The following is a 13,384-nucleotide window of genomic DNA, read 5'->3' as shown; positions in this document are numbered from 1 at the left end:
GCTTTTAATTTCTGAAGCACTGTCAGTATAACTTTTTATGAGACCGTCATGTGTTCAAGAGAGGTCTGTCACTCCTCTGATCTGTCCATAACCAGCTGTACTTCACCAGCATAGTGCCAATTACATTCTTCGGCCATGGTGGCAAGGTGACATTCAGTCATTTCTGTGTTAGTGATTTCAGTCTTTATTTTTTTTAGTTCAGTGTGTTCAGAGAAGATTCACTGTATGTGTGCAACTTAATGACATAGTTTAGAAAACTTAATTGATTTTCACTTTCAGAATTCAGATTGTTTTTAATAACAGTAAGTAATAAGTCAGAGGATTGTATTAGTAGTACATGGATTAACAAAAATTTTTTTCTAAATTAAATCAAAAACCATCTATATAACTTTAAAATTGCCTTAGTAGTTTGAAAACTGTAGTTGAGTAGAAGCCAGTGTCAAAAGCCACCACATCACAAAAGTGCTCAGTGAAGTGGAATCTTTCTCTGTGCCACCCAAAACCCCAAGTATTAGAAGCTCTTTAGACATCTTCTAAGAAGCAGTCTTGCCTGCTGAAGTTTGCATCTCATTTTTGTAGTACATTTTGATACTGAAGAAAAAGATAAGAATTTTTCTCAGCAGTAAATCATAATTAAAAAATATAATTTAGCAAGTTTAGGAGACAATCAGACATTACTAAAAAGACAAAAAGGCTTTTTAAATGGAGTGGCAAATCATTTGTCCATGAGGAAATGGAGACAAATGGGGTTTTGTTGATGGATATACAGTAGCACAGTTAATTTTAGGAAAGTTCAGCAATTAAACTAGAAACCTAAATGTAGTCTAGGAAAAAGCAGTTCAGTAGTCCAAGAAGTTACCTTCTCTTGTAATGCCTTCCATCTTGAATGTCAGCTAAAACAGAGGTTCAGTCAGTTGGAGGTAAAAATGACAGAGATCAGGAAGCTGAAATTACCCCTTGTTAAGAAGCTGCAAACATTACTGCAGTTCTCCACTTAGCAGGGAACCCATTTCCCAGCTGGCAGGAAGAAGCTGTCACCAGCTGTACCCACGTTTGTCAGACGCATGTCAGCAGGACATGAAATAACAAACATCCCCTAATTCGAAAAATCAGCACTTTGCTGTGAAGTCACCCATCTTCTGAAGCAAAGAGCTGGTCATGAGCGAGTCTCTCTTCAACAGGCAGTGATAGGAGGATGGATTTGGCTAGAAAGCTTGAACTCAGCCCCAACAAAATACTTGGCATCAAATGGGTTTTCACCTTCTGTGTGTGACTGTGACCTGTTCTGTTCAAGGCAGATCATAAGCTTTGGTTGGTTGAGTATTTAGACAAACCCCACCAATTTAGCCCAAAGGCTCTTTGGTAGGTAGCCCCTCTAGTACAGCTTGACGCTGATCTCGAACAATATTCCAGTATATTCCCAGCCCTTGTTGTATACCAGGAGCTGCTTTTGAAAACATTTTTAAGCTCATCCCAATCCATGGTCCCAAAGGGAGAAGATGCAGCATTAACATCCACTTTTAAACAATCAACTAACCGACCAACAAAAACCACCAAACCAGAACAACCCACAAACTCATCAACAATACAAATACTTGCTTCAGGAGGACATTGGCCATTCAAGGTGGTGGGAAGAGGCAAGTGAAGTGTGGTCCTCAAGTGGCAATAAGCTGGCCAGCCCCAACACAGCAAATGGCAGAGTAAAAATACCCTGTACAGACACGCTGGCCAGGCTTGCAGTGAGCTATTTGTTCGTGGATGCAGATCCCATGTCTTGGCACAAGTAGAGAGGAGTTTCTTTCTATAGCCATTGACAAGAAGGCTAGTGGCTAGTCAATATAGCATTGCACTCTTGTTGCTCCCATCAAAATATTTTTGAAGTCTTTTAGAGAAGCCAGCTCCAGGTTGCCACAGGTGCTGTTGCCCAAAGGCCAACAGTAAGAAGTGCCACAAAGCCTCAGCGTCATCACGGAACCATCGTTTCTCTGGCTAAAAAGCAGATCTACTGCAGAGCTGTCACCACCACTCTTTGTACTCTTCCTGGGTAGTGGTGCAAGGCAGCAGGAGCTGGCAAGAGCCCAGCTACTGCCAAGCAGCACTCTGCTCTTATTTGGGAATTTTTTTCCACTCATCAGCACCTGCTCTGCTTTCTGTAATACAGCTGCACCAATAAAGAGCTACTCCCTGTGACTGCCAGGCTGCTCAGAAGCACGCAAAGTGAAGTATGCTGACTTCTTCAGTACAACAAACAACATGTATGATTGGTGAACAGCAGGGAACAAGACTCCTTCCCCACTTTTAAATCTTGTAAAGATTTATGCCCTAAGTCAGTGTAACTCTGCTCACTGCCCGTGAGCTGCAGCTACCCAAGGGACAAGGGACCTGCAGCTTGCAGCACGCTATCAGACTCCAAGGCCTGGCTGAAGGGGCATTAAATGTTAGGGATCTGTAAGTCCTCCGTGTTCTGGGTCTCTGCCTGTGCAGTGCTGTTTGCTCCTCGTGGGGGTGTAACAGCACGGGTCAGAGCGAGACACAACCTACAGCTGCAGCAGCGCAGGCACTGGTGCCATGGAATCATTAAGGTTGGAAAAGACCTCTAAGATCATCAAGTCCAACCATCATCCAACACTACTATGACCATTACACCATGTCCCCAGGTGCCACACCTACACATTTTTTGAACGTCTTCAGGGATGGTGACTCCACCACCTCCCTGGGCAGCCTGCCCCAATGCCTCACCACTCTTTCAGGAAAGAAAATTCTTCCCAAGAGCCCATCTAAATCTCCCCTGGCACAACTTGAGTCCATTTCCTCTTGTCCTATCGCTAATAACCTGGGAAGAAGAGCCCAGCACCCAACTCACTACAACCTCCTTTCAGGCAGTTGTAGAGAGCTCCCCTCAGCCTCCTCTTCTTCAGGCTAAACCATCCCAGTTCCCTCAGCTGCTCCTTGTAAGACACATTCCCCAGACCCTTCACCAGCTTCATTGCCCTTCTCTGGACCTGCTTCAGCCCCTTGATGTCCTTCTTACGTTGCGGCACCCAAAACTGAACACAGCATCCAATCTGTGGCCTCACCAGTACAGGGGCAGGATCGCTTCCCTGCTTCTGCTGGACACACGAGTTTTGATACAAGCCAGGATGCTGTTGGCCTTGTTAGCAAATGTTGTGACCTTTGATGTCCTTATTGTGGAGATGGTAACTAGTAATAGCCCTTTTGTCAAGCCAGCACACCAAGAAAAAGCACACTGGAGAAAGGAGAGCTGTGTCTTGTCAGCTTGCTGGCTTTGCCCACCAGAATGTTTTCTGCTGGTACATGGTGCATAGGGAGGTGCTGTGGCCATCATATCTCAAGGTTACACAGTTAACCTAGCCTGAACAGCAGGTTCATGGTTGTGGTTGAGCTTCCAGCAGCTGCAAGGATGTTGGATTTTTGTGCCAGGTTGTGCCTGTTCCTTCCTTGCCTGATCTAAAACCAAAACTCTTCAAGGGAAGCCCAGTGCAGCTGTTTGATCCCATTTAAGGTAACAGCCTGGAGGCTTGCAAGGGGGTGCCTTTACCTTGCCCTGCTGCCAGGCACTGTACTTCCTTCTCCTGCCCACGGTACCCACAGAGCACGCAGACAAATGCAAGAGCCAGGAGCTGGAGGTGGGGCCAGAACTGTCACACAGGAGCTTCGCACACGGGTCTGTTTGCACACCTGGGCGCACCCCGTCGGGCACAACGGACAGGTTGCCCCCCAGGACACGACTCGGCAGAGGGGTGCGCTCAGCCGTGCAGCGCCAGCTGGCCACGCCACGCGTGCAGTGCAGCTTCCATGCCCCACCAGAGATGGGAGGCAAACCTCGGGTTTCCTGTGCAAAAGTGAAGCTCCACGAGGTCGTGCAGCAATCCCTCTGCAGAGCTAGGAACAGACCTCACCTTCCACGAGCGCTGCCATTCCCCAGAAACAAACTTAGGGGATGAAGAAGTAAGACAAAAGGAGGACAAGTCGGGTTTTGCACAGGAAGAGGGGCCAGCAGCGGGCGGGGCCAGCAGCTCTGGAAGCAAAGGGAAGGGAGCAGGAAGCCCGGAGCTGGACATGCTCACAGATGAGCACCTGCCCCTGTGCCTGCAGCTGCAGTGACTGCAGTGCACCCCTCATGTGTGAGGGCTGCTGCACCCCACTGTGCCCAGGCAGCAGTCCTTCACCACGGCCAGAGAAGCTACTGTAAAAATCACAAACCCATTCTAAAAAGCTGTTGCAATCTGTTTTCTGCAAAGCAGCAAATAATGAGAAAGGAGAGAGACATAATTGATTTTAGAATACATATATATTATACATAAATTCTGTTTCCTCAGGAAAAAAACACAACCTGTCTTGTACTATGAATTCCCTGCCAACTGAGCAGTTTGAGTCTTGATGGTGAAAATTTTCAACAACATCAAAACCAACACTATTGCTGCCACAAATAATCAAGGGTGATTTAAAACATCCACATTTCAATCTAATTACATATACAAGATTGCCATGCTACTCTATTTACCAATAATTTAATCTGAATTCAAACAAAACTGTGAGAGAGACAAGAAGGAGGTCTAGAGGTAGCTACTTGGAGGCTTTCCCAGCACAGCCCAAGGCCTCCCTTCACAACAGGGAAGTGAGATGCAGGATGGTCAGAAGCAGCACACAACTTGGCTCCTCTAGCAGAGGACCCCTTAATACAAGGACAGCCTGAAGGGGGAATGCTTCTGTGCACTAAAGCCCAGTTGTTCTGCCAATGACCAGGCCCAACAAAAATGATACAGCCAGCAAAAAGAGAAACCAATACACAGACTGTATTGTAAACAAAAACGTTATGATGTGAATGACCGCTGTGGGTACAAACAAGTCAATCAGCTGGTACATAATCGACACCACCCCCAACGATCCCACAAAAGATGTGACTCAGCCCACAACAGGTGGTACAAACAGAGATCCGAGGTTGCCCACAGTTGGCATGGAAAGACCCCACCCCAGCCAGTTAAACACATAAGAGAAAGGTGCCCACATGGCAACTCTCACCCGATCAGCCCGTGTTCGCAAAGGTCTAAACAGACTGGGGCCCAGCTCCAGGGAGAGTCAGGAGGTCTGCCCTGAGCCAGGAAGCTCTGTGGAGTGCACTCCACAGACAGACACTCCTGACTCCCTGCAAGTGGTCCCAGCTTTTATCCCCAAGCAGACACCTGACCTTTGTCAACTCAGTGCGGGACCCCTGGGGCTCATTTCCCTTATGTCTCTCCCTGCAGGGCCGGCTGCACCCTGGGGGGAAGCCATAAGGCAAACTCACCACCTCTGTATGAAGGGCTGTGGGAATCACCCATGTGTCAACATTAATTCGGGGCTCGGGGTTCAGACCCCAGCATTTCACCAGTTCATGAGAAAAAGGGACCAACATGTCCTGGCTATGACTTGTCTCAGCACCTTTTCCAGTTACACCTTCACAAGAGGGTTTCACACCCTCACAGACGCTATTCTATTTTCTCAACAGTTTCTTTATGGCAACATTCAAAACCTTATGTGAAAACCTTGCAACTATTTGGCAACTGCTTTCTAAACCTTATGCATGATCTGGCAGATACTTAAACAAATTCTCCTCTTGGGAGTCTAAGAGACTGACGCAAGTTATACTATGTGGGGTCTATAATACTGGCAATAAACCCTGCTTTGAAGTAGGGCCTCTTTTCCTTCTCACTAGGGAAAGCATTTTCCAGCTGTTAGTTTCTAGAACTAAAGAAGAAAGGAAGATGGCAACTCATGGAGTTTAAGCTGAACAAGTTATGCTGCAAGCTCAAGATGAGAGCCTGTAAAGTAGGGCTGTTAGTCTCTGCACACCTCTGCAGGATGACGAGGTGTCCCTAGCAGGGGGGGAAAGGCGGCCGTGCTGCAGGGCACACGGCCCCCCAGCCTTCCCTCACACACCGGGCTCAGCCGCAGCCCTGCTCAGCGCCAGGACAGCCGCTGGCATCGAGCAGTGCCTGCACAGCTGCCTGGCAGAGGTCCTCTCAGGGAAGCTGGTAATGGGAACCTGTTAGGAGTGATGCTACAGCTAGTTAAATCTGTAAGGCTTAGCACGAGAGCTCAGCAGTACAGCAGCTGGAAGTGAACTCAGGTTGTGAAGAGGAGATCCCTGATGCTGCCAGGGCACTTCGTAGTCTGGTCTGACGCAGCACCCCGTTGTGACACCAGCAGGACTGACCAGCATGACATGCTCTCCCAGGAGGCAGCGTCTCTGTACAACGGTGACTGGAGACTGGCAGGCTTTGTCCTGGCTGCAGTGTCTGCTGAGGGTGCCATTTCAGGTTCCATTTCAGCTGTTTCCTTCATCCAGGTGGGTCATGACACTGTTGTCTGGCCTCAGAGCTTCAGTGTAGAGATCTGAGAGCTTGGGTCTGAATTCCAAGAGAGTCAAATCTCTTCATCAACCTGCATGCCGCCAGGGTGCTCCCTTCTTTAGGGGCCAGCAGCTTTGGTACCAAGGGCAGCGTTCCCACAGGCAAGCACAACAGTACAAGAACACATCCCTTCCTCGGGGAGAGCTGGAAGCTCTTCATTCCACATCATGTTCACCAGTCCTCAGTGTATACCCTCAGCTTGTCTGGGAACCTTAACACATGATCGTATGAACAGCAGCAAAAAAAAAACACAAAACAGGATTAAAGAGTAACATCTTCAGAGCTGTCTTCCAGGACTTGGGGTTCTCATAGGTTGACTTATCTTAGGCATGAAGGTTAAGTGCTACTCTTGTGGTTTGTGTATCTAACTCTTCCTTTGCTTCCCACACAAGCTTCTTGATAACAAAGTATTTCATGGCCACATTTCCATTTCTCCCACTCTTTGAGACCAAAGGGAATGAAGGCGTTGTCACTAGTCTGGGACTGTGTTTCTATAATGGCAATGTAATCTCTTTTGCTTTTTTATAGACTCAAACCAAAGTTCAATTATTCAATTTATTAGTGCTGTTTAGACTGCCTCACATATGAAATACTACCTCCGAATAAAAAAATAAGTTACAAAATGAACAGCAAGTTTCCTAAAAACTTATCCAGAAGTGAACAGAAAAACAGAGCTGTATTTCAACATTATTTCTATGTGGCATAAAAAATTATCAAAGACTATTTCAGAGTGACTGAAAATTGCCTGATGAAGTTCACTTACAAGAGTAAACCATATTTCCAATTTCCTGCAGAGCAAAACTAAGGCCCTGAGAAATTAAAGAGTTAGGTTTAAACCCACAGGAACAGGTCTTCCACCTCCCAACTGCTCCTCCATAAGCATTAGAGTGCATTGCTACAACTGGATGCACTTTAGTCATTTCATAGGTGTAGTGGATAAAGCCAAGTTGCACATTTTCAAGGCTCGAGTCCTCAGCAATAACTTAATTGCTATTGCATAAGAGACTCAAAATGAAACTGAAAATAAAAGCCACAGGGGAAGTTCACCTTCTGCTGTATGGCATGGAGCAAATAACATCTGGCTTAAGATAACCAAGTGAAGGTGGTCATGTGAGGCTGCACAGCAATTTAACTTACTCAGAGGTTTAGAAATAGGAGGTCTTGAAGGACACTCCCCAGTTGGAGGGCACATGCAGTGACAGAAGAATGACTGGCTCACCACGTCATGTTTAACTCCGTTCTCCAGCCTCTGCCTAAAGAATAGGTTAATGCTTCCGTTCACGACTGTGACACAGACATTTATATATACAGGCCCCAAAAATGACGTCAGAATCCACTAACTGGTGCGGTAAGACCATGAACAGCAAAGGCTTCATTCAGTTAATGCTGATCTTCATTTACTCTTCAGTAACAACATATTTTAAGTGTTCAGGAAAAAAGGAAAAAATTTTCTGAAGGAAAAAAAAAAAAAATCAGGAACAAAGTACAAGGAACAGGCAACAGTAACCTCCCTACAAACCATACACTTTGCATTTGCTTCCAATTCAGACTGCCTGATGACACAGCAAATACTGTTTGCATGCCTTGCCACTGTTTCCAGGGTACACCGTTTCACTTGCCTTACTCCTTACCCTCTCAGACCACCTGCTATTGGCAACAGTACAAATAATGCTCTAATTGTAACTTTAAGGTTGGCCCAGAATAAGAGTTACATAAAAAGAGCTGACATATGGCCTTGGGATGAGGTAGACCCAGCCACGTCTTCTGTAATACATCCCAACCAGTTTTAGTTTACTTCCCGAGCCTGTCATGATGCAGGTGAGAAAATGAGTCAAACAGGCAGCTCAGGCAAGCAGAGAAGTGCCAGCTGTTACCCAGGACCCTGGCCAGTCTCCGGTGTTTCAGAATGAACTTCCTACGGACTGTGGGAACTGAGAAGAGCACCACTCTAGGCAGAGAAAGCAGTTTGAGTTCAGCTCAGCAGCCTGACTGTAGCCTGTCCACTTGTACCAAGATGGTGCAACTTCCTTTAAAGAATATGTAATACGCTTATGCCAGAGCCGCATCCTCTCAGACAACCATTTGCTGTCCTACTGCCAGACAGGCAGCTCAGATTTTTTTTTCATCTCACAGAGCAGCAATCGTGTTGAAGTCTTGTACAAAATGCAACTAACTTTTGATCTTATATTTCAAAGTATCAGAGCATTCAACTTCCAAACACCTAACAAAAATGTTTAAAGGCAACAGGAGATGACAGGAGCCAGCACATTACAGGGATAAAAAGCTACTTCTGAGAACACTCGCATTTCTATAAGGCAAATAACAGCACACTAAACAAAGGACCATTAGAAGTCAGTATTTAGACATTTATTTCAGATACGCAGTTTACACGCATATTACTGAGCAAAACTGAATTGCAAATATACAAATACTGTAACAAGCATTACCAAATAACATAACTGGCACTAGTGTTATAAGCATATTACTGAAACTGGTGAGGATAACTCATGGAAGAGGACTGCAGCTCATGGCATTTTCTTTTTATCCAACCAAACTTCCAGTAGCACCATAATGGCCATACATAAAACACAACACAGAACATTGTTAACTGTTTTTCTGATATTCACAACCGATTTTTTTTTTTTTTTCATTTTAGTGAATTACATAGCAAAAAAACATGAACAGTGCAGGCGCTTTGGCCCACTTCAGCTTGTGTTCAGCTGTACATCTTCCATATGCAAAAGAAAAAAGCCAGCATATTTGGAACCCATCTTTGCACTTGGGCAGTCACTGCACTGCACTTTGATTCTGGGACTGAAGAGACGTGTGTCTGGCAAAGAGATGTCATGTCCACTAAAGCCTGAGTGAGTCTTTGGTAGGCTAATACTTCATTATTATTATTATACATTTATCTACCACTGTCATTTTATTCCCTAGAATTTTCTTTTGTGATCCAAGGTGGCCAAAGAGGACATTCTGGAAAACATTACAGTAAAATCCTCAAACGACCAGGCACTTCAAACCCAGTCTTTTCCAAAGGCACCAAGAATTGATGGGGCATTGTTTTTCCCCTAATGAAAGGTGACTGCATCTGCTTTTCTACAATACTTATAAATCACTGGATTGTTATTTTACAGTTTTTATACACTACAGAGTAGCCTTATCTGCTGCATGGCTGGTCACATGAATAAATAAGTAACCCTGCTGTTCTTCACAGGTGACGTCTCCATTCCACCATAGATTAGGTAACAATATCTCCTGTTTCAAAATGATGTAAAATGCCATAACCTTGCTCAAAGTGTACACACGTACAAACACTTTTGACACAGGCTACATCCATCTGAAGATATGCAGCTCATTCTACATGCATTCTAAATACAGTGTGTCCGGTTATGAAACAAAATTGTCCTTACAAATATTCACTGCTGAAATACGGTTGTACTGGTCTCTGCAAAACTGTTGCTTCCCTTAAGCGGAGTTCACTAATGCTCAGCTAACGCCCATTTATCCCAAACCCCGTTACTTCCCAACCGAACAGTGCGGGACATATCATTCATTTCAGCATTTAACGTATTAAGAATTGACCAGTTTTTAACTAAATACACCAAGTATATGCTTTCAAGCAAAGTTGTGGCAAAAATACAAAACATGGACGTATTTGTACCTGCTGTAATGCACTTGGTTAAAGCCTTCGTGTCTCTTCACACAGGTCTAAGATCCATATGAAGCATTTTGCCTTATTGGACAAGTATATATAAAATGCAGTTGTATCAAAACCTTGCTTCTGCTGGTCACCTGAAACTTACAGAAGTCACATGTAATTCAACCAGCTTTCAGACAGGGTTCTTTAGTGGTAAATATATTTTTGCAGCACTTACAGGCTTAAATTTCAGTCTGAATAGCAGTGCTTAATTCCACAGCATGTTGTGAATGGTTGTTGTTTGTTTCTTTTGGTGTTTCACTGTCACCTAAATCTACATCCGTCGAAGATCCATGATTAATGCTTTCCTCAGCAATGTAGCTCAGCTGTGGAACATCAGCGCTTGGGGCTGTTGGAACAGGCACAGGGATTCCACTTGGCTGTGGAGAGTTTTCCAGGCGATCATTTTCCACCTCTGGGAGAACACTGACTGTGGTGAAGCGAGTGTGATAGTCGCTGGAACCATGGCTACAGGAAGTTTTCATGCTTTCCATATCTGAGCAACTAAACTCAGAAAAATGACTGGAGTGAGAATCTGCTACGGACGGAATACTATCACTAAGAGAGGGAGAGTCAAATTCACTGGAGTTTGTGCTTTGTTGCTCCAACAGCTGAGCATCCATGTCCTCTCTTGTCTCATTTATCTTCGTGCTGCTCTTCTTTCTCAGTTTACCTTTACATTTTTTTCCTGATGCTGTTTCTTTGCACCACTTGGTGGCACTCGATTTACTTTCTGGCAAGCCGGCCGACGAACAACCGGCATTACTACGGCCTGCAGCACTGCCGTCATCAACGCTACTGCTTCCGCTGTTGTGTCTGAACTTGGCTGGCTTTGACTCTATATCCACTTGCACTTCCATGCTGTTGCCTTCCCTAGAACAAGAAGGAATCTGTGAGTTTAAGTGGTCACCTAAGACAAGGCAGCTAACAGCAAAACAAACTCTTGCTACTTTCCAAGATACTTAAGAGATGTAACTTGTTTTACAGAAGTTAAATCTTTAACCAAATAAATGGCCCAAAGAGAAACAAAGTCTGAAAGACAAAACACATGACTGAGCTACAACCTCTTTAGAAACAAACCTAGCAAAAAGTAAGCAGTTGCATGTCATTCAATCTCTAACAAAATTTGCCTTTTCAAAGGGTAATCACTGAAGTAGAAGAACTGAGGCATGCTTAGAGCATCCTCTAATAAGCAAGGCTTATTAATTCTTTGTTTTCACCACATTTTTCTTACCTGTCCAAAGGGATGTAGGAGTTCAGAATGGATCCTGCCATTGCTTTGGTACTGGCATTGTCACTAACTGTTCCCAAGCTAACGGTGCCAGACTCTCCACTCAGACTGTATCGTTCTTTCTGCACGTCTGCTTGTACTTCCAGTCTTGGAGAGAAAGAAAAAGATTTGTGTCCACTGCTGCAACAGTTACAGCACACTAGCTGAAAATCAGTGTCCCCTTGCCCAGTTTCTCCATCATTCAGTAGCAAGTAGAGTTTATCAGTTACTCCAGTACAGATGTGCATATTTACTCTACTGAAACAAACAGGTTCTCTTCCCATGCCAAAACTGAATTTAAAAAACCCAAACAAAACCACTACAAAGCAAAACCAGATTAATTTTGCAACAAAGCAAAACGTTGCATGTTAACCAGAGGATTCTTTCCTCCCTGACATTTACACAAAGACAATTCCCAGGCTTAGACAGAATTCTTTTGCAGTTAGTGTACTGTACTCTAACAATGGAAAAAACAATCAGATGGGGATGTAAGTTCAAGACATGCTAGTGTCCATATTTCTCCAGCTGCCAAATTATTATGAATCAAAAAACAGGCAGAAACCTGTGTTATACTGTTACTGTTTTATATTGTACTGCTACCAAGTGCAACAGGAAAAATAAAAAACTAAGCAATCTTAAGGTGCGCTGAGCAGATAAGCCAGAAATCAAATTATAAAAGCTCTTTTCCCAAATGGTTTATCTGTTTTCCTACAGTGGATTGGAAGTGGTTTTTCATTTTGTTTCCCACTCTCAGCTCTTTAAAGAAGAGGATGGGTACACCTCACTTAGCAGTCACAGCCTGAAACACCTGTCCCAGCATAAAGGAACTCTCAGTGCTGTCCTGCACTCCTTGTTCTATATAGACTGGACTTCCAAATTACTCAAGAAAATGAGCAGTGTTAGCACCTGGTTTAGGGAGCAAATTCCATCCTGAACCCTGAACGTTAACAATTCTTTCCAGACTTTCTTTCTCTTCAGGGTGCAGGACAGCCAGCAAACAGTAAGGCCCCAATTCACAGGAGGCATTGAGCATGTAAGAGAAGAGAAGCTCCCTGCCTGGCAAGGCCAGGTGCCCAGCCTCCCCTCCTCTCCAACTCCATTTTGAATCCACTCTCCACCCAAATGTTCTGAAGGCACAGCCTGGTACTTATATACTGAACAAGTCAGCAGTTCTGACTTAGGGGTGAGATGCACCAGAGAACACAACTGTGTTAAGGCCTGAGGTGCCTCCCTCGGACTCCTGGGTAGAAGCTGCTCTCCTGGGAAGCAGGAGAAGAAAATCTCACAACTCCACTCACCCTGAAAAAAAATTTTAACTTTTCTTTCAGGATTGTGGCCTGGCAGGATCTCTTGGAAATCAGCAAGTCTGTCAGAGATGAACTATCTTTGTCTCCCAGAGATAGTTCCTTTTAACAGGAACCAATTGTAAAAATAAATCAATTGATCTGAAAACCTAGTAATCCCACTCCCTCTGCTTACACATGGAGCAGGGCACTGTATGGCAGAAAGCCCAGCTCTCACCTGTTAAAGCAGTTAACCATCGCACTGCCCGAGAGACTCCCTGTGATACTGGCCCCGGCCAGGGCCATGGTGCTGGCGGTTTCGCTGAGGTTGTCCCGAATGGCTCCTATCCTGTCCATGTGGCTACCGCTGGCGCTCAGGCTGCCCGTCAGCCCCCCGACGCTCCCTTCGCCGATGCTGGGGTTGTGACGCGCCTCTGCCACCGAGGTGCCATCTACACAGAAATCAGAAAGGCTCCTCAGATACGCAAGTGGGATCGCATAGGTTCCAGAATGTGACCAGGGAAACCTTTCCCAAAATTATGCTGAGAAAAAGCATTTATAAAACATATGTACTGTCACTAAAAGATAGCTGTGTCTAAAACAAAAACAAACAAAAAAAATAGAGATCTTACTTGGAGTTGCTACTATTAGCTTATGCCTCACATTACATACTTAAAATACCAAAAAAATGGATAGAATCATAGGGGTTGGAAGGGAC

The 13,384-nt window shown here is 44.8% G+C and overlaps 1 protein-coding gene across 1 annotated transcript; it reads right to left on the bottom strand.

The window, feature by feature from the left end:
• Positions 1 to 9,950: 9,950 nt before the first annotated feature.
• Positions 9,951 to 13,118, bottom strand: LOC103781909 (E3 ubiquitin-protein ligase RNF19A-like; the record flags this gene model as incomplete). The annotated part of the gene is made up of 3 exons (XM_008949636.1): positions 9,951 to 10,986; positions 11,348 to 11,491; positions 12,905 to 13,118. Coding segments are annotated over 3 exons (1,049 nt in total), but the record flags the coding sequence as incomplete, so codon positions are not given.
• Positions 13,119 to 13,384: the final 266 nt, after the last annotated feature.

This window comes from Merops nubicus, unplaced genomic scaffold, assembly GCF_000691845.1.
Source record: "Merops nubicus isolate BGI_N331 unplaced genomic scaffold, ASM69184v1 scaffold34781, whole genome shotgun sequence".
NCBI classification, from domain to species: domain Eukaryota; kingdom Metazoa; phylum Chordata; class Aves; order Coraciiformes; family Meropidae; genus Merops; species Merops nubicus.
Note: the sequence above shows the minus strand (reverse complement) of the source record. Positions and strands in the feature narration are given on the sequence as shown.